The sequence below is a fragment of the Amphiura filiformis genome, chromosome 9 (assembly GCF_039555335.1).
Source record: "Amphiura filiformis chromosome 9, Afil_fr2py, whole genome shotgun sequence".
Classification (NCBI taxonomy): Eukaryota; Metazoa; Echinodermata; class Ophiuroidea; order Amphilepidida; family Amphiuridae; genus Amphiura; species Amphiura filiformis.
In genome coordinates, this window is record NC_092636.1 from 5,058,837 (window position 1) to 5,081,504 (window position 22,668).

At 37.2% G+C, this 22,668-nt stretch overlaps 1 protein-coding gene across 1 annotated transcript; it reads right to left on the reverse strand.

The window, feature by feature from the left end:
• Positions 1-7,819: 7,819 nt before the first annotated feature.
• On the reverse strand, positions 7,820-22,159 carry LOC140160543 (F-box/LRR-repeat protein 3-like). Its single transcript, XM_072183782.1, has 6 exons — positions 22,012-22,159; positions 14,502-14,606; positions 12,552-12,948; positions 11,692-11,856; positions 10,007-10,346; positions 7,820-8,608 (listed from the first exon to the last, which is right to left on the reverse strand). The coding sequence occupies exons 3-6, from the start codon at positions 12,765-12,767 to the stop codon at positions 7,950-7,952; spliced, it is 1,380 nt and encodes a 459-aa protein (XP_072039883.1). The 5' UTR covers positions 12,768-12,948; positions 14,502-14,606; positions 22,012-22,159; the 3' UTR covers positions 7,820-7,949.
• Between the last annotated feature and the right edge of the window lie 509 nt (positions 22,160-22,668).

Sequence of the window (22,668 nt, forward strand, 5' to 3'; positions counted from 1 at the left end):
TACATGTTGTTTGAAAGACAAAGGTACAGTGTTTATGTGATCATTGAGAAATGCCATGAAAACAATCCATATATGTGACGTGTCATGTCAAAAGCAGACACTTTTGGGCAGGTTATCAATTTCGAGGTTTTTACATATCTTAAATAAAGAGATATTTTGCTCCACAGCGCCGTTTTCCCCAATGAAATCCGACATTCCTAAGCGAAGATATTTAGTTTGTAAGCTATGGTATTATAAAATTGGAAATTGAGATATCGGCCTTTAAAAAAATATTATTGACAATGTTGAGAGTAGGAAGTACCTTGAAAAATGTCTCAAAAAATTCAAGATGCCAGTTATATTCCGATCTGAAACTATCAGACAATATTTTTAAGATTAATAACATCACAAATTCGCAACAAACCTAAATTGTTAAAAAATCACCCGGGGCAGATTTTTGGCTATTTCTCCATTTACGATCCTGCCCAAAAGTGTCTGCTTTTGACATGACACGTCACATATGGCGTCACAAGTCAACTCTTATTACATACTGACATAACATAATGGGGAATGATCCAATCCCTAAAGCATATCCATTACCCTTGATACAAAGCATTTTTCTTTCCCTTTGATTTTATTTCCCCTCATTCCTTTTTCCAAGAGCTCTTACTTCCGCTGAAGGCAAAGAGATCAAGTCGAATGTGCTTAAGGCACAAAAAGAAACAACCAGGCTCATGATCCATAATGTACACTGGTGTTATGTTAGGCACCATCCATGCTTTCAGGGAGGTGGGGGGGCAAAATTTGACAAAAATTGTCAAAAAAGGCCTAAAAATCTGTAAATATCAGGGTGGCCAGTATCCACAGGGGGACTTCTTACAGGCCCCTCTTGCTTACGCCACTGGCTAAAGGCACATCTACTTCAGTGGGAATCTTCTTGACAGCCATCAGACCAATGAGGTGCAGTGTCATGGTCACCATAGTATACATTATATGGGATGGAAAAACTTTGCCCGTACTGTGTGGGATTCTCAAGAAAGCTGTCAGGCAAAAGCTAGACATATGGCCATAAAAATAGTCAACTGGTTCAAAGATTCAGGTGATTTCAAAGTGAGAGTAAAAGAACACTTCATGTATGCAATCACTATAATACAGCCAGCACTTTTTACATCAAACTTTTAAGCAGTTTAATCATGATATAGGCATAATTTCAAAATATATATTCCATTTGATATATTATATCCAAATTCACACACCAAATATTTTACAAGGCATAAATCAAGTTACACATACAATAACCAATTCAACATCATTACGGCTTTAAGACACTGTGAAATTACATTTAAAAATATACAATATGTAGATAAATATTTTTTTCCATGACATACTCCATACTTACTATTTAAATATTATTACACATGTTGCATATTCATGAGGTAATGCTGCCAATTGATTGGTCAATCATGTACGACGCAACAAAAAATAATCAGCTACCATCACCTGATCTATCGTTAACCGACTAATAGCCGGTTAAAAATTTCTGCCATTTTCCTACAATAATTGGCACCATAAGCTCATAAATTTGTTAGAGGTGTAATAAAATAAATACATGATTTATACCAGGGAAATAGGTCAAACTATTTTCCCCTTGGTATTGGCTATAGGCTTATCATCCTACATCCTCCGGGTTTGTGGCGACTGATAGGCCCGTAGCCAGTACCTTGGAGGGAAAATAAACCGCTCAAATAAAGAAAGTCCGCAGTCATGTAACCCGTCCTACACAAACACCTGATCTTGTTATGACAGTATGATTGAAAAGGTCGTGTTCAGAATCATGTTAGCTGCAATTTGATACCAAATTTGCTGCCGAAAACTCTAAATTCACAGAGATTGATACCAGTATATGAAATTTGGTGCATTTTCAAAAGTTGCAAATTAAAAACGGACCACACGGACTGTAGAGGAGAATGGCAGAGCGCGACCATTGACATAGCCCGAAACAACCGCTAGGTCATATCGATCGCATCGTGCCCTAGTGTTCATCATAAAGCACAGCAATCCATGCATTTTAAATTAACAATTGAATAAAGCGCGCACTTTGGATAGTCGACATGGACCCATCGTGGGCAAGCAAGCTTGACCATATTGCCACGCTAAGCAATTTTGACCGTGTGCTTCATTTTGATTTGCAACTTTTGAAAATGCACCAAATGCCATAAACTGGCATCAATCTTTGTCAACGTTTGAGTGTTTGGTAGCAAATTTGGTATCAGATTGGAGCTAACAAGATTCTGCACACAACCGTATCAATCAAATTGTCATAACAAGATCAGGTTTTGGTGTAGGACGGGTTATATGACTGCGGACATTTTTTATTTGAGCAGTTTAGTTTGCCCCATTTTCCCCCCTTAACCATGTAGTATTTGTATTCAGCATTTATACATCAGCATTTATGTTCTTTAATCTGGCAGGAGTCACAAAATAATGGTGCAATATTTCCACAAAAAGTCAGCAACATCAAAACTGAATTCCTTCCATATTGAAATTTGACATTAACTCAGTGCATTCGCAACAATTATATCTCACACATTATTTAGATCTTTGTTTCAAATACTGTCAATTAGTATGCACATCACTTCCAGCTGTACACAAATTCACATCTTCAATAATTTCTATACTAAAATTGTGCATTAAATATACACAAATACAGCACTTGACAGTGACACCACAAAGAAAGCCCATACCTATTTGACTAGTATTAGGCCTAAAAAAAAATTGTTTGATTGGCGTAACATGAAAAAAAATTAGGGTAGATCGGTCGGCAATTTTTTTTAATAAATTTTTTATACACACATTTTAAGCTGAAAATCGCAAATTTTTTCTTTTCTTTTTAAATTTTAATCTTTTTTTTTTTTTTTATTTTTTGCAAAAAAATAAGAAAAAAAGTCTAGGGTTGGGCCTATTTTTAGGGTCGGTCGGGTTACGTCAATCAAACAATTTTTTAGGCCTTAGGTATAAACCTCCATTGTCAACCAAAATGTAAACTTAAATTCTGTATTATGCCATGGTGCATGGAAGATCAAATATTTTACAAGTGCACTTAAGGGATCTAAAATGAAAGCGTTTATTGCGTTTCGACAGTATTTTTTGTGGGACATGAGAGCACCTCAGACCTATCGAATTGCATTCTGAATCTGAAGCATGTCTTTCTGATATCAAATAATTTTCATTTTTGAAAATCACAATATAATACAAATTTTATGACAAATTATAAAAATTTGATATTTTTCAAATTTTGATATATAACAATCCTCGAAGTAAATTATATAAATCTAATGATATATTCTTAAAGTGTATGTATCAGGGAGGAAAAAGCCGACGGTCAATTGAAAATTTTGACCTTTTATATTGAAGATATGGATTTTTTCCCAAAAGACCTAATTTTTTTGGTGTTTTGGGAAAAAAATCCATATCTTCAATACAAAAGGTCAAAATTTTCAATTGATCGTCGGCTTTTCATCCCACCTACATACACTTTAAGTATAAATCATCAGATTTATAAAGTTTACTTCAAGTACCGTTAAATATCAAAAATATCAATTTTTAATGATTTGCCATAAAATGTGTATTAAATTGCTAATTTCAAAAAATTAAAATTATTTGATATCAAAATGACATTCTTCGTATTCAGAATGCAATTCGATATGTCTGATGTGCTCTAATGTCCCAAAATAAATACTGTCCAAACGTTCATACCCCAGCCCTTAATAGTTAAGGAATCGGATATTAACATTTGCATAGTATTTTTTGTGTGAGCAGAGTGTACATAAATTGTATGACAAATTATTAAAATTTGAGATTTTTATATTTTTTGATACTTAACAGTCCTCGAAATAAACTTTATAAATCTAATGATATGTACTTAAAGCGTATGTAGCTGGGATTTATTTTGTGTTTTTGGGGGAAAAAATCCATATTTTCAATATGAAAGGTCAAAATTTTCAATTAATTGTCGGCTTTTCATCCCAGCTACATATACTTTAAGTACATATTTAGAGATTTATAAAGTTTACTTTGAGGATTGTTAAATATCAAAAATATCAATTTTTAATCATTTGCCATAAAATGTATATTAAATCGCAAATTTCAAAACATCAAAATTATTTGATATCATTACGCCATTCTTCGTATTCAGAATGCAATTCGTTATGTCTGATGTGCTCACATGTCCCACAAAAAAATACTGTCCAAACGTAGCTACCAGAGCCCTTAATAGCTATAATTACAATTCCCTCTGACAGTTCTATGTATACACCTTACTCCACCCTTTTACCATATTAGGGGCATGGGGTAATTAATTCCCTATGACGGTTCTTTTATAATGTATTAATCTTACTCCACCCTTTTACCATATCCATATTAGGACCATGGGGTAATATAATAAAATAATTTAACCACAATTTGATAAATTGTTTCTCTTATGTATCAGTATCCAAAATAAATTTACTTAATTTCAATTTCTATTTACAATTCGATCACTTTTAAAATAAAATATTATTTTTCCTCTTAGAAAGTAATTGAGTTGACAAAAAGTTTTGTTTAATTTGTGCTCACTTCAAACTCATATTTAAATGGTAACCATACATTACTTTTGTATGTATTTGTATTTATTACAAAGCTAGTGGCATCTCTGCATACCTGTACAATGTATATACTCTGTAAATGCAACTCCTCCGGGCGTTTATTACAGACAATACGGCAAGTGCTTTGTGAGATTTTATTTTTTGTTTTAAGGCCACTTTTTCTTAGGGTTTTTTTTTTGGGTCCCCATATATGGATATGCATCCTCAATATAATTATCCACAGCAAAGACTACTATGAAACAAATAGATAGATACAAACAAATAGAATTATCAACATTTGAGACATCCATGAAATGAGAGGAAATTTGCACAATTTCATTTCTGAGTTATGGCCAGATGGCACTCAGAGACAGACTTTTTGTTTTACATGGCCTTACGACTCTGCGAAATTACATTAAAAAATATACAATATGTAGATAAATATTTCTTTCCATGACATACACCATAATTACTATTTAAATGATAAAAAATGCTTGCTGTCACATATAACATGGAAGCATGATGCATATATCAATTCAACATTTACAAAACATGCAAGATATGATAATTACAATGTATACAACTATTAATACTGTGTGCCTTTTAAGAATCTGTAATGCATTGTAACTTTAATACTTTTCTATCACACACAACATTTGTTCCACATTATCTGCGTAATACTGTTATGTTATTGAATACATTACCCATTATCCATTACACACACATATTTAGTCTCCTACGCAGCCAGTTTGGTTATGCTCCCTCCACACAAATAGTCTCCCAACGACCACTTATATGCCGTTTCTGATTAGCTAAGAGGGCGACAATGCAAAATCTACGAGAACCTAATCAGAAGCGATGCATCCGGGAACTTGATTGCCAGTGGGTTGATCTCCTGGCTGAATAATCAGATACGCGAGCAGCACGTGCTGGATGACGACATGGGAAAAGTGCTAGCCAATCAAAAAGAACTTGTTCGTTATCATTGGCAGACTGTTTGTGTGGAGGGAGCGGAACCAAACTGGCTGCTGTGGATACTAACACATATTTATTATAATACAAAATATAATTACTATAAATTGCACAAATAAGGAAATTCTTTACCTTTCTGAGCTTTGACATAAAAGTATATATCAGCTGCTTGGAACACACAGACTAACTGCATTAGCTGCCTGGTGCACAAAAGGGTTAACTGCTAAGGTTAAACAAAGGATAACTCACTTCTGCTGCAAGCAGCTAATGGAGTTAGCGTTTGTGTGTTCCAAGCAGCCGGTATATGACACTGTATAATTGTATACTGTCAATTCTGGACTAAAAGTCGCATGGAGTATAAAGCCACAGGTCTGAAAAATCTTGGAAATAAAGATTCAGAGATTAACTTGCAACGTATTAAGCCGCACTGACCTTAGGCGGCTCCAAAAATAACGTCTAAGCCACAGCTTTTATTCTGGAAATAACGGTACATATTTTTGGATTAGCTGGCTCCTTGCACTATATGATGTTGCTTTATTATCGGGTCATAGAAAATTGGAATGTATCTTGGTCAGGTGTAAATCATTCATATTTGATGAATCATTAATATTGGATATACAATGTTTTGGCCTGAACCCTTCATTATCAAAGTTGATTTACATGTTTAAGAGTCATAACAAAATACATTCATGCTCTGAATGTGAGTTTGGTCCATATGAAAACCACACACCCTGGAGGAAGATTTATTCCAACCAAATTTCAATAGTTTTAGTCCTTCCAGATCATCATCCAACAATGTTCAACCAAAACAGTGGAAAAAGGTGTGGATAATTTTGGAATTCGCAAACAAAGTTTCCATAACAGGGTCAAAATATGTAAATTCTAATTAGATTTCCATTTCCCCTTAAGACTTGACTTAATAGTGACCTCAATGGTGATATGAGTTGATTTGAATCCAGGATCACATAAACATTTAATAATTCCACTCCAATTTCCTTTTCCAAATTTACTGTTACTAAATACTATAATAACATGTTCACTATTAATTCATTATCGCTCCAATATTTTTCTTCCAATTTACTGTTACCAAATACTAAGTATAATAACATGCTCACCAAAAACTACAGTAACATTTATTAATTCCACTCCAATTTTTCTTTTTCAAATTGACTGTTACTGAATACTATACAAAATGTAGGTATAATAACACATCAGAGGATGATTTAAGGAAGCCCCATCATGCACTGTGAAAGTGTTATCACTAGAGTTTCAACTGCCAATTTACTTTTCAAATCCCATTGAACTCTGTGCAAAAGACGTGGTTTCAGAGCAAAAGTGAAAAATGTGAAATCGACCAGCATCTTTGCAGCGTTTTTTTATGTAAATATAACTGTACAAATTCAAATTTAACTATGCACTTCTATGCAGTATAGCAAAGCAGTGGTGTCATGTTACTCACACTGCTCGTCTGCTACACAGTAAACCTAGTGGGGTGGTGGGTAGTACTTAAATCATCCTCTGATAACACATTAACCATTTCTATCACCGTCATATTCAATTACATTTTATAACACTTACAAGGTAATACCCTGTTTACCAAGTTTGTCAGAGAATATTCTTCTTTTTTTTTACACAACATGTCGTCATCCAGCATGCATTTATTGAAGTGACACATACATGTAGCCAAGTTTGTCTCTAGCTACACTATTCAAATGAGCAAGTCAAATTTGATATGCATCTACATGTATATGTTATCATCATCCTCATGCATGGATAAACTGGTTTAAATACATGATGCCTGTGCAAAACACCCATTGGACTATACAAGAATGCATCATGTAGGGTTGTTTACTACTATCTGTGCATAACCACACAAGGTAAAAACTCAAAATATTGTTAGCAGTCGGATGTAAACAAGCAAAAACCTCGCCCTTTTTATATCACTAATTCTTGTGGTTTCAATTAAGATGATATAAAATTTAAAATTCAAAACGAAAGGTACCTCCTCTTTGACTGGAAACATGACCTCTACTTTGTGTGTAGGTCAATGGGCAGTTGTTATGTGGTCTGTACCCTAACACCAATAAAGGGTACACTCAGTGGCGTAGCGTCACAGGGGCATAATGGTCGGTGCCCCCCAATCGGATGACCCACGCTACGCCACTGGGTACACTGCACTAAATGGATGACTAACTTTTAGCATTTTTACCCTTAAATCATGAAAAAACAAACAAAAAAAACCACCCTTGTAAAATGACTTGCTCGCCTAAAAGAACAAATAGGGTACATCAAATGGGCTGCCATAAATTCATGCATGAAGTGCTGTAGGTAATGATTGGTGTGGTGTGCACATAATAGCTGCCACATACACATCAATTAATCAAACCAGCATGGCATAAACTCCAAAGACCATGGTCTCCCAATGCTCTCGGACACCTCTTCGGACATCTGATCCAGATCGTAATTGTCTTCCGGAATGAGCACTTCCTCGCAAACAAATAACTGCTTGAGTCGCTTCCCGCAAATCTTTGCGAAATGCACCAGTGCCTGGCTTGAAATCTGGCATTCTCCTAACCCGACTGACTCCAAGTTGTGGCACTTATTAGCAATCTGGATAAGTTCTTCATCAATTGGATCATGTCCATTTGCGCTCACAACTAACTCCTGCAACTTTGGGCAGTACCTCCCCACTCGATTCATCACATCTTTAGAAACTGAGCGGCCAAAGAACAGATGCGTCGCCGGTACTTCGCAGTGGAAAAACGGATCAAAATTTTCATCGTTGAGAACGTAGAAGTACATCAGCAAGTGCAGCTTCGGTGAGTGTCGTGAGAGGGCCAGCCAGCTCTCCTTACTGATACTGTGTAGCTGGTAGTTGGCGGCAAGCATTTCCTTGAGGACTATGTTTATGCGTAGGTATTTGAGTTTGACGTGCTCATCACGGGACAGTGATGTAAGGAGCTCGTCGGTAAGGTGGGTATAATCGATGCACAGCTCATGAAGCTGTCTGCACTGGTCTGCTACCACTATGATACCTATAATGATGAAATAAAGCAGATTTGGAAAAATGTGTGTTAAATGAACAAATTGATATACCGTAAACGTTCGCCTAATGGTACCCCTGGGCTCCTTTGCCTTGGGGTATATTTAATGTACAAATAGAGAGCTTTCTCCTCTAAAAATCCCAACAAGAATTATGGGTACATGCCCTTATTTGCTGGTGGATTTTTATGTGAGAACACTTTTAGTTTGTGTCTAAAATTTCAGTTATGTCAAGGGAGTCCATAGCGCCGTTAGGCGAACCTTTACGGTATTACAATATTGTAATCAAAATATTGGGTAAGCCTGATTAGAACTGTCAATGATGTAAATGGCAAGTAAAATCATGGGAATAGGCAGCAAGTTGCCTTTCATCTCACGGCTCGTCAATGGAGCACATTGAGTTATATTATCCCATTTCTGATGCCTGAGTATAACCAGAGGCTGAATTTCGCTTCAGTTTTACCAAATTTCCCTCCAGTTTGACATATTTCCCTTATGTATTTCTTTATTTCTTTGGTCAAAAACCAAAAATTGCCCACTTTTTCCTGCCATGAGTATAACCTACAATGAACTCTGAAAGGCTTTACCTTTTTACCCTGGGCACTGTGCAATAAAGATGTGTGCATATATATACTGCGCCAATAAAGTATCCTTACACTTGGAAAAATAATCACAATTTCAAAACTGAACAAAATTGGGGTAAATTTGTTTTTTAATAGATGCACTATCTAATCCTGCACATTATGACACCACATTGAATCCAATGTGACTTCAAGAAGCAAAGTTACAAGCATTTGATTGGACGAAGGTACAGTTTTAAAAGTGACAAACTGGCCTATTCAAAACTCCACAGACTAGACATCGGGTTTGAGAGTGGTGAATGGTTAATTTATGCGTTTGGCTTTAAATTAAAACAAAAGGAACAAAAGGAAACGGAAGCAAAAGAACTGGCAAATAAAATATAAGTTATGAAAAGTTCAGAGAAGTAAAAACTGAAATAAAAACTGCTTTAAATAACGCTTCATTGAAGAAAGGGTGTTGTGTCTTTGTTGTGCTTGTTGGAATCTTTTTGCGCCTTGTATAGGCCAGTTCGTCACTTTCAAAACTGGACCTTCGTCTATTCAATTGCTTGTAACTTTACTTCTTGAGGTCACATTGGATTCAATGTGGTGTCATAATGTGCAGGATTAGATAGTGCATCTATTAAAAAAACAAATTTACCCCGATATTGTTCAGTTTTGAAATTGTGATTATTTTTCCAAGTGTAAGGATACTTTATTGGCGCAGTATATGTATGACATATACATGTACATGTAGGGGTAAAAACATAAAAAGTTTGTTAGGAATTACTGGAAAGGTCAATTCGTATGCAAATCTTAAGCTTATAATACCTTCTGGTGACACACGAGGGCAGCTATCCATACGCAGCATGGTCAGCGTGTCCTGGTTACCCTTGGCCAGTAGAGCCAAGGACGAATCATCTACAGGTGTCTCATCAATCGCCAGAGACGACAGGCTGCCGGAATTGACAAACACTACCGTCAGTGCTGACACAAACTGGTCGGGGTTAAGCATCTTGAAGCTGGGTTTGGCCGTCGACATCAGCTCCAGGGTTTTCAGGGAACACTTCACCAACGAGGAGAGAATGTCGCATGCTGTTTCTGCTGACTGACGGTGCCCGTCAACTTTGATGGTAACATAGCGTAAATGTTGGGAATGCTCCATCAGGACCTAAAGGAAACAAAGTAATATTTTGCATTCGTAAAGTCAATCACAAGTTTTTCCTAACAAATTTTGAAAACTCCATGAGAAAGATTTCGACTTTACCATAGTTGTATCAGGGTATGGACTAACTCAAATGACTAGTACTTACTAGAGACGGAGAATGTGGAGACGGGGAGTGTGGAGGGTGTGAAGATGGAGAATGTGGAGACGGGAGAATGTGGAGATGGAGAATGTTCAAACGGAGAATGTGGAGATGGAGAATGTGGAGACGGGGAGTGTGGAAGGTGTGGACTAATTCAAATGTCTACCTCTACTAGAGACGGAAAATGTGGAGACGGGGGTGTGGAAGGTGTGGACTAATTCAAATGATTACCTCTACTAGAATAGAGACTTCTTTTCAAAAGTATAAAATATGTGAGCCGCCACATCAAAACATACCTCTTGGAGGCTTTTTTCAAAAGTGAGATTTCAACCTTATCAGAAACTGTTAAAATCAAGCTTTAAAATGATACCTCATTACTGAATGTTTGCATTACACATCACAGGATGCGATAAAAGACAAGGTTCAAATTTTCTTTTATTTCCTTTATAATTTCATAGACATTTTACTTCATATCTTCAAACTATAAAAGCCCCGAAGAGGTATGTTTTGATGTGACGGCTCACATATGAACTAAGTTGATAGTTGAATGGTTTATGTTGTATGCATGACACTTGTATGCCCAAATGGCAAAAAATGATTACCTCTTGGGCCACTATAATCTCCTGAGTTTTTCCTGATTTGGTTGTTCGGAAAGACAATCAATTAGGCCAAAAAAAAAAATTGTTTGTTTGTCCTCCACAGCTTTGAAACAGGACATGCTTGGTGGCGGGCGGATTTTTTTTTTTTAATTTTTTTTTTGGATTTGCCGTATTCCTGGACCTATAGCTAGAGCTAATTGCTACAATCATTCATGGTGACTTAAAAACAACAACATTTTGTTTCTTTAATATGAAGTTAAAGCTATAATTTGTGTTCATGTCATAGTCTTTTAATGATTTCAAATCTAATGTATTTTGAAATCACTCAAAATAATAGACTATGACATGAACACAAGTTATAATTTTGCATATTGAAGACACAAAATGTTTTTGAGGGGCTTTTTTTACTTTCAACCATGAAAGATCTTAGTATTTAGCTCTAGCTAGCTCTAACCAAATCTAAAAAAAAAAATTGAATTTTACTTATTTTTAAAAAAAAAAAAAAATAAAAAAAAAATATTGGTCAGGCCTTAATCTGAGGAGCGGGCGGTGGAGGACAAACAAACAACTTGTTTTTTTTTGGCCTTATTGCTGGCTTTATTCTTCTTACCTGTTTCACAAGGCTCTTTGGTGTGCCTTTGAAATAAGATGTATCACAGTTGGAGATATTGAATTCAAATTTGCGCCATAGTTCTGGCAAGTGGTATGTTTGGTTCCAATGTCTGCATGTTTTTGCCGCATGGGCTTTATCCAAAATTGGCAAGTACTCATAGATCTTGAAAGGAAAAAAAAAGGTAATAGAAAGGTATATTTTATATTTCCCACAGAGAAAAACATCAAATTAAAGTTGAGTATAATATAATTTAGTGGTTACTTTAAACCTTTGATCACAACACAAAAATTTTTGCGTACCTTGAATTTTCAGTTGACACAGTCGACTTTTATCAGCAGACTGGCAACCCAATTGAAAGGTCTGCTGATGAAAGTCGAAGTGTCGACCAGGTACACAAATTTGTGTGTTGTGATCAAAGGTTTAAACCACTAAATTATGTTTACTACCAACACAGATGAACTTTCATTCTAATTGAGTAAAATATCATTACACATTCAAAATAATGAACCCTAGCAGGAATGTATCTATGCCGGTTGGCACCGGTCACGGCGGTCAGCTACAGCCATCACTCTATGCTAACGACCTGCACTTTGCACTAAATTTGGTTGAACATACAGAAGCTGTACATAGTATTTTGTGCCTGAAATAGTAACGTTTTCCAAAAAAAATATCCCCCTAGTGACAGCCTTGAACAGTGGCGTAGCATCATAGGTGCATGGGAAAATGTGCATGTGCCCCCCCAATCAGACCCGGTGCCCCCAATCATGGTCGGTGTCCCCCAATATGATGACCCACGCTACGCCACTGGCCTTGAACATCGGGCCTTATAAGCTTCCGGTTTACTCCATACGTCCTACCTTGGTGAGTATAAGAACTGGCAATGTTGCCCAGCTCAAGTTGTTTCCATACTGTTGTTGAAACTGTTTGGTAAATGTGTCCATATGACGATGAAGTATCTCCTTTTTGCTCTCTTTTTGCGATTCTTTGCTCATAGCCCATGAACCTTTGACATGTCCCGTGACATGTACAAGCATCGCTTTCTTGGCTGGTGAGCCACTGCCTGGGTGGTCCATGATGATGCTCCTTGCAATTAGTAAATCCTTGAACAATGTTTTGTTTCTATTATTGACAGTGTAAGCTTGATTCGTGTGGAAGTGGAAATTCTTTTTTGAGCATGAGAACTGTCAGAGTTGAAGTGCCAATATCGTAGTTTCATGCATACATGTATGACTCACTTTGAAATGGAGCTGCAGCCTGCATTAAAAATAACAAAACAATTTATACAAATTTATGTTCTTTCCCACGTGTATTATTGTCTGTGGGCATAAAATAAACAAAATTCTGAAACAAATCAAGTAACTGCAAGTGATAGATAATCAACATTGGAGCTCTTAAATCAAGGTATGCTTTCATCCTATTTCTCTTATATCAAGGTTCTATTAGTAATGTGCATTGTATTGTATATATACTGTGTACTAATTAAAGTCATATAGTCTAATTGGTCTAATTCAGGGTTCGCAGGTTTTTGGCACAGGTTGAAAAAAAAGTGGTTTTAATTGCTTGGCAAAAACAGTTTTGCCAGCAAAAATGGCAAAAACTAAAAAAGTGATTTATAGTTCAGTTTTTTTCATCAAAAAGAAAATCTCGACCTGATACAGTCACTCACTTCGCTGATGAAAGATGGGAGTACCATCTGAAAATTCCGAGGTAGGAATTATTTCCTTGTGTTTGGATCAAAAGTTTAAATCAAAATCATGATTTATACCAACACAGATGAACTTTCATGAATGCCAGATTTTGTTATTATAAGTGACATATTTTAAAGGCATGCATTTTTATTGCTCAAGTGCATTTAAAAACCAAATGTGGCATATATATATCAAATTCATGACTTCATTTCAAGGACTTGATGAGACCAAAAATAATGTTGAATGATTCATTAAAGGTTTTGTGTTCCTGTTTATGAGCATTCTATGTTACTTTTCAATATTTGAGTGACTATATAAGTTTTTGCCATTTTTGCCGGTTTAAACCAGGCAAAAACTGGCAAAAACCGAACCCTGGTCTAATTACTCATTTCATTATAGTCTAGTCTATGAAAAAGGCCCTATGGCTGTGAAGTTGCACACTGATGTAACAGGGGTGTGTAGATTCAGAATTTGCTGGGAGCCACAAGGACACCCTTGAGAAAATTGAGTTATTGAGGTCACACAAGGGGATAAAAATGTTAAAATGCTTCAATCAAGTTAATAAAATATCAGGCAAGCCCTTCCTCGGTCCCAAGGAGACTAGGATTAACTAGTCCGACAAATAGGACATGTTTTTTGTCATAGTATACTGACTATATTCCGACTCTGATCGCTCAAGAAAGATTAACCACAAAAATACACTAACCGCCCCTGTGGGTCGGGTGGCGTGGTCACTGGACTTTTCGCGATTCGTTACTTAAGCCATGTGAGACAGTGATCATAGTCTGAACTGAGTATAGTCTGGTAACTTAGAAAAAAGGTCCTACTCGTCGGACTAGAGTAAACAAATCAATGGTCATGCATGCATATCTCTAGAATGCCTAATTAATGAGATACAGGTATGAGGTCAAAATAGGTAAAAGGGTAAGATTGTTAATGGATTTGGGGAGATTCAGGGGGAGGGGCAACAATTTTGTCTATAAAATAACATTGCTCTGAAGAAGGCCACATTATAAATTTGTAAGCTATTTCTCTTTAAAATGCTTTTTTTCCCAAATTAAAAACAAAATATTTAATATCAGTGTTTTTTATGTTTTTGTCACTGATCTTATTGTTTACCTCTGTTATCCTCATCCAGGCTCCATTATTATACGGGCTCAGGTTTGTGGTCGGAAACTCAATTGGTCACTTAATTAAACCTATTATGATTCCTCTCCAAAATATCTGCAATTAAATGAAAATTAAAAGACTAATTAAATGGAAATGAATCATTAGTTTCCAACTGCCCACCCCCTAAATGTTTGATTTGGCCATGCACTTTTTCTTTCAAAAAATAAATAAATTTGGGTGTATATGTACCACACGGTAAATAAGGATGCAGCAACCTGCTCGTCAAACTGATGAAGTCATCTGCTTGCTACTGGTTTCCAGAAAGCTGCCCAGGCTAGTGCTTTTTTCGTTTTTTGTCTCCAGCACTAAAGCCCATCTTGGAACCCATCTTGGAACACGGGCGCTTACAATGTGTGTAAATCTCGCCGATCGTATTATTATCATGATTATTGGCAATGACAGAGCATATTTTCAAAAAATCGCTGACTACAGGCTTATTACCTTCTGACTGGCTCACAGCCAACATCTCCCCTATATTTAAACAAGGCGGTTCTCGAACCACGAGTCTCGCCTGCTTTTGTGACCGCCTGCTTTTGCGATAACTGTTGGTAGAGAGGTAAATGAATTTGGCGGTTATCGGCTGGGCACGATTATCTGGCCGATGGTAACTGTACCCACCAAGTTTCATGCCCATGCAACAGTTTTTACTAATATGACCTCAGATGACCCTGGTGGCCCTGAAATGACCTAAAATTTTGGCTCTAAATGTTGACTGTACCTCTCGTGCTAAGTTTCATGCCCATACGACAGTTTTTACTAATTTGACCTCAGATGACCCCTGGTGGCCTCGAAATGACCTTCCAAAACTTTTGCTTTAAATGTTGACTGTACCCATCAAGTTTCATGCCCATACGAAGTTTTTACTAATTTGTCCTCAGATGACCCCTGGTGACTCCGAAATTACCTTCCAAATATTTGGCTTTAAATGTTGACTGTACCCACCAAGTTCCATGTCCATCCAACAGTTTTTACTAATTTGACCTCAGATGACCCCGAAATGACCTTCCAAAGATTTGGCTTGAAATGTTGACTGTACCCACCAAGTTTCATGTCCATACGACAGTTTTACTAATTTGACCTCAGATGACCCCTGGTGACCCCAAAATGACCTTCCAAAAATTTGGCTTTAAATGTTGACTGTACCCACCAAGTTTCATGTCCATACGACAGTTTTACTAATTTGACCTCAGATGACCCCTGGTGACCCCAAAATGACCTTCCAAAATTTGGCTTTAAATGATGACTGTACCCACCAAGTTTCATGCCCATACGAGTTTTTAATAACTTGACCTCAGATGACCCCTGAGTGACCTCGGATGACCCCGTAATGACCTTCCCAAAATTTGGCAAAACCAAAGAACTATTTCATCAAAGTAATAAATCAAAACAGAAAGATGCTTCCTTTACGAGTTATCACTCATTGAAAGTGCTACTTTGCTATACTTTACATGGAAAGCGACTATCTTAAAGTCGTCATATTTCCTTAATTACATGACCGATCAAGCTGTTATTGGGATATGTGATGCACAGTTGAAAATTAATTGTTAAAAGATTTGGTGACCTCAGTTGACCTTTGACATTGTATGTGACCTTTGACCTCACGAAATTGGAAAAAGTATGTTGCGCTGAAAAATCAAATTTGGCAATACCAAAGAACTATTTCATCAAATAAATCAAAACAGAAAGATGCTTCCTTTACGAGTTATCACTCATTGAAAGTGCTACTTTGCTATACTTTACAAAGAAAGCGACTATCTTAAAGTCGTCATATTTCCTTAATTACATGACCGATCAAGCTGTTATTGGGATATGTGATGCACAGTTGAAATTTAATTATTAAAAGATTTGGTGACCTCAGTTGACCTTTGACCTTGTATGTGACCTTTGACCTCATGAAAATCTAATCAGGTCGAGTACCTCTGGCCACGCAACTCCCCACCAAGTTACGTCACTGTACCCCATACGGATCTCCAGATAATCTGTTCACAAGGTATTTTGCTTATTACGCATATATTATGCAAATTAGGTACTTAATTACCATATTTTACGCTCAAAATCTAATCAGGTCGAGAACCTCTGGCCCCGCTTACTCCTCACCAAGTTACGTCACTGTACCCCATACGGATCTCCAGATAAGCTGTTCACAAGGGTTTTTTGCTTGATACGCATCAAATACGCATAAATTATGCAAATTAGGTACTTAATTAGCATATTTTGCGCTGAAAATCTAATCAGGTCGAGAACATCTGGCCACGCTTACTCCCCACCAAGTTACGTCACTGTACCCCATACGGATCTCCAGATAAGCTGTTCACAAGGTTTTTTTTGCTTGATATCGCATCAAATACGCATAAATTATGCAAATTAGGTACTTAATTAGCATATTTTGCGCTGAAAATCTAATCAGGTCGAGAACATCTGGCCACGCTTACTCCCCACCAAGTTACGTCACTGTACCCCATAACGGATCTCCAGATAATCTGTTCACAAGGTATTTTGCTTATTACGCATAAATTATGCAAATTAGGTACTTAATTACCATATTTTGCGCTCAAAATCTAATCAGGTCGACACCCTCTGGTCATGCTACCCCCTATAAAGTTTCATCATCATAGCACTTACGGTTCTCAAGATAACGCGTTCACAAGCTTTTTCCGAACACACACACGCACACACCCCCACACACCCACACACACACACACACGGACACACACACACCATAGTGATTACTAAGTCTCTCCCTGAACATTCAGGCGAGACAAAAAGGGGACCAAGCCTCAGCCTCAAATTATAGGCCTGTGTCATTGACCCCTATATGCTGTAAGTTTTTGAACATATTCTCCACAGTAAAATCATGCAGCATTTCAACATACACCATATCCTTACTGATAGACAGCATGGATTTCGTCAGCATCACTCTTGTGAGTCCCAGTACTCACGGTCAACGACCTTGCTAAAGCCCTTGATATCAAAACATCAATTGATATGATCATCATGGACTTTAGCAAGGCGTTTGACAAGGTACCTCACAAGAGACTGCTTCATAAGCTTCACAACTTTGGCATCACAGGTAGAACGCATACTTGGGTCTCAAATTTTCTGACTAAGCGCAGACAGAGAGTTGTTGTGGATGGCGAGCATTCGCAGTGGGTGCATGTAAGATCGGGCGTCCCCCAAGGCACCGTCCTCGGCCCCCTTCTGTTTTTAGCATACATAAACGACCTCCCCGATAACATCACGTCTGAGGTTCGTTTATTTGCCGATGACTGCATTATGTATCGTCCCATCCACGACAACTCAGATGTCATGCGCTTACAATCTGACCTTGATAATCTCAACATCTGGCAAAACACATGGCACATGAGGTTCAACGCTGATAAATGCTTTACACTTAAGTTTACACACTCCAGAAAAAAATCCACTCACAACTCCAAATTAGGCCAGTCCATACTTCAAGAAACAGACTCACACTCGTACTTAGGAATTCACATAAATAAAGACCTGAAATGGGATACTCAAATAAACCACACTATCTCACAAGCCAACAAAGTTCTAGGTGTGGTCTGCAGGAACTTACACCCGTGCACTACAGAGCTAATAAAGCCACTGCTTATAAATCATTAGTGTGCCCACACCTTGAGTACTGAAGTACTGTTTGGGACCCAGCAACAAACGAACTCGTACAAAAGTTGGAGTCAGTGCAGCGTAAGGCGATGAGGTTTGCTTGTACTGTAGAGGCTACGAAAGATATAGTAGTGTGTCAAAAATGTTGGTCAACCTACAATGGGACACGTTGCAGCTATGTCGCCAGGCAAACTGCCTTACATTGATGCAGAAAATAACCACCGGTCAGGTCGCCATACCGGCGCAAAAATTTCACACTCCAGTCGCCTGCAACACTCGCAGAAATAACACTAAGGCATTCATCAGACCGCAAGCCACCAAGAGTTGTTACAAGGAGTAATTCATTCCCAAGACCATCAGCGAGTGGAATACTTTACCAGAACAACTAGTCAACTTTACTGTAACAGAAACCTTCAAAGACCAAGTAACAAGCCACCTAAGAAAGACAAACAACGCTGCGAGTAATCAACCACCCGCGCCCTCACATCCCTTAGCGCTTGGCTTCTTGGGAAGCGTTGTGAAGTATATCTTCAAAGTCAAAGTCAAAAGCTTAGCGCAGCTGATGTGATGTACAAAACAAGACGTAAGACGAATATCGATATGCACACAGTTTATACGGTATGTCACCGATTCAAATTCAATGGTACAGACACAGGCGATGTGTTTATCCAGCACTCGACCAGTGAGCTCAGAATAAAACCGGAGATCTCCGCCTTATGTTTAAAAATTTTACTGTGATTAACGCACTTCAGGCTTAGCTTAGTCTTTCACAGGGCATTTATGTACACCAATGGCCATTACAATCAAAAGGTAGAAATTCAAAAAAAAATTGAGGGCGCAGTGTCATCGACCCTATATCTTCATGGCAGAAATCGCCATGGTAGGTTGAATCCACAGCCACGATTGGCCATTTGGTTCAGACCTTTGAAGCTCTTTGAGACGAATAATTAGTCGAGGGACATGACTAAGGCTACTCACAATAGCCGGGTAATTGATCTTGGTTGTGCGTGAATAAGCTTGTATACCCCATTGAGGTCAATGGTCATCGACTTTTATACTGCCAAGTAGTGAGTGCAGCTGTACTACACGATGTACATGTAGTCCATACAGGACCAACGCAATATAAAATTAGAGTTTTGGTCCGATTTTGAGTTCAAAGCGCACGGCCAATTTTCAAAGCGCATTCTAGCGACCATCATATCTGTTCAACACGTATTTTCAAGTGTATGAGACCACATCTGGTTTCTTGAGAAAAATTCATTTACGGAGATATTCATCATTTTCTAACCCGGTATCCAAAGATTTTCGTCTGATATCAAAATAGCAATTCACGTGTATCGATCCCGTGTATTCATTTTAGTGTCTCTGCTGCACCAAATAATTATTAGCCAGGCGGTGTCGGTGTGGGGCGTAGCTGTGTTGCAAATCACACATATGTATTTTGGCTATAAAATTTAAGTGGCTTTTACTCGAAAATTATACCTTTGAATTTGCACACGATAGTTACGCATTTGATGCTAGAGTATTTTGCTATCGTTTTTCGCAATTTTGCTATTTTTTCGGATGGAGGTTATGGTTATTTATTCTGTTAATGTTGAAATTTGGATGAATGAGTTAACTGTATCTTTTGAGCACGATTTGCCTATTTTGGGCAGGCTAAAATTTTGCTGCAAAGTGTAATTTTAGCAACATTTTTGATGCAATCGCCTGTCGTGATCGGACGTGTTTACCTCTGAACTTCCATTGCTTTACACAGCGTCATGCTTCAGCGAATCCGACCAGATTTTGAATGTAATGGTCTCTTGCCTAGAATGTGAAGCTATTGGTGAGCAAATTCTTGGCTAGACTTCTCGAGCAAAGTCATGAAGTGGCTTTAGGCTAATTATTTGATACTTTCCTGTCACATTTTTTTTATCAGTGAAATATGAGGTCATGATTTCATTATTCATTAATTTTGTAAAATTTCATTATTGTCAAAACTTTCATTTACATGGCTATTACATATTGTTGATGAAAGACTATCTCAAAACAGGTAAAATGCTTAGATGATCCGTACAGACATTTTGCAACAAAGAAAAGACTTGAATTTGTTTTTATTAATATTAAAATGAAAAAATCTTTGCAATTTTTGTATAAATCACTAGAAACATGATGAGGTAATTTAAATTTTCATTACACATGTATTTACCACATCCTCTACCCCCTAAGAAAAACTGCTGATTATGATCAGCAGGGGATGTCAGACATTTTGCAAGTTTCAATTTTGATTATTTCCATCTCAATTTTCAGATAATTGACTTTTTTATGAAAATAAAAGTTTTGGTCAAATTGAAAAGGCGATGCAGGCAGATGACGGGAAACTAATAATTTCATTACATACATGTAGGCCATCATGTAGATTTAGAAGTGCTTATTTATTTTTCATAAATTCACCTTATTGAAATGCCCTAAGCCTATGGGTGTCTCCATATCTTTTTCAGGCTTTAACCTTTTTCTTGTATGTGAAACTTTCATCAAATATAATGACTTCGGTGATGCAATCTTGTGTCAACATCAACCTGACGAACGGACATTGACCCAGGAGAGTTTGTTGACACCTTCGACATGTGACTTGTTTACTTGCTGTATTTGCACATGGCGCACATTCCTGATTGTTTGCGTATTTTCAGACTTTCATAAATGAAACCCAAATTATTCCTTTTGTTAATTAATTGACGCTAATTGCATATTAATTGTCCCATTACTTCTCTTCCTCGTTATTGTGGATGCGTCTGCATTTGTGGTATGCATTATGCAGCGGAAGGTAGACGCATTTTTGCAATGAGGACGAAGAGATGCGGCGACCGTATGTGAGACGCACTTTTGCGTCACACTTTTACGTCGCCGTTCACTGATTGGTCGGTGCTGTTGCTGCCACTGCTGGGTCGACTGGCATGTGAGAGGAGCGTGCGCGTGGGCCAGTCTACCGCTGCACCTTCACTTATGATTTGGAGCTTGTTGAGTTAACACGTATATTTGTTTCTGTGCAAAAATCGCTTGACCATTTGTTTAGAGACATGATTTTCAGTAAAGCGGCAGTCTGTACATGGTTCAAGTATTATTCAGATTTCCTTTTACAAATTAACCATCACGCGTATACGTGCACGACGTCAAGCATATGCATTGGACCATGTGCAAAATAATACGCGCTGGACGGCTAGCAGTACGCTTAATTTGTAAAAGGAAATCTCATTCTCAATAATACTTAAGGATTTGTGTTTATTAATAAATCATGTTATTTTGTGATTGTACTTCCATAATGTCCATTGTCGTTTTGCTCCATGTTTTTAGTTCTCTGTGTTATTACTTATTTATCGAGAAATCACGCATCATCCATATACCACACCCAGGCTGAGAAAATCATTACAATTTTACATTATTAATTATTTTAGCTTAAAATGATCAGGAAACCTCCTGACCTTGACAGTTGTTACTAAATCATCGAGTTATTAATATTATGCAATAATTTTTGGCAAAGAATAACAAAAGTAAAATTTGACAGAGCAGGTCAAACATTTACATTATGGCTTTCAAGTTTCATGTATTATTTATAATTATGTCTAGTCCGAGGTGCTCTGACGATAACATTCCGATCGCCAGGCAATCTACGTTAGTAAGTAGGCCAGTGGGACAACGAAACCGCTACGTGAACGAGCTAAATTATGTCATGATGTACAAGTCATTTAGTATGTCAATGTTAATGTTATTAAGCTTATAAAATCATTTTGCAAGTCACTGGCACCTGCAATTAGTAACATATTTAAACCCATGCAACTTCTGCACTTCTGAAACATACCTTAAAATATGTCGAATGATTTGACAATATTGGTGGGTGATGACTTCCATGGAAAAATATCACATCTTAAGCTAGATTTTGCGTAATACCTGCCGTGAAAGACGTGCGCGATCACTGCATTTGGCCGAGGTAATTTGTTTATCGTGTTTATGCAATATTTGCATCAAGGCAATTGGTGCCGTGTGTTTACTAGTTCTTCATCCATTTTTACGTTAGATATGGAAACGAAAGAAATTCGGTATAGGCAAAATGACTCCTGAAATGATCCGAAAGTCGTAAATAAATAAAATACCCTTTAAAAAGGAATGGTGCTGTGCCCTGAACTATATCGCTCATTCTACAAAATCCGGTGCCAATCCACTATAAAAATTGAAAAAATAAAAGTTGTTCAAAAAGACCTGCTTTTTTTTTTTTAAGAATAAATATATCACTACTTTCAGATGTAAAAAATTGCCAACACCACTTGCATATTTTTCTTCCAGGAAGTCATGATTTTTTAAACACTAAAACTCAATGTAATGTGAGCTACGTTACCGACTACAAAATGGGCTGGTTTTACTCAATCCAAGGTCATAAAAAGCAAACTAAAGATCACTTGAGTGAAATGTAAAACAGATTTCACCATTTCATAGAAGTTTTGAAGATGCGTAAATGAGT

Excerpts from the sequence above, each read along its gene's own strand:
- LOC140160543 (XM_072183782.1), bottom strand. The coding sequence starts at position 12,767 with ATGGACCACCCAGGCAGTGGCTCACCAGCCAAGAAAGCGATGCTTGTA. Across the intron at positions 10,347-11,691 it reads CAAAGAGCCTTGTGAAACAG|GTCCTGATGGAGCATTCCCA; the intron begins GTAAGAAGAATA and ends TGTTTCCTTTAG. Across the intron at positions 8,609-10,006 it reads CCCTCGTGTGTCACCAGAAG|GTATCATAGTGGTAGCAGAC; the intron begins GTATTATAAGCT and ends TCATCATTATAG.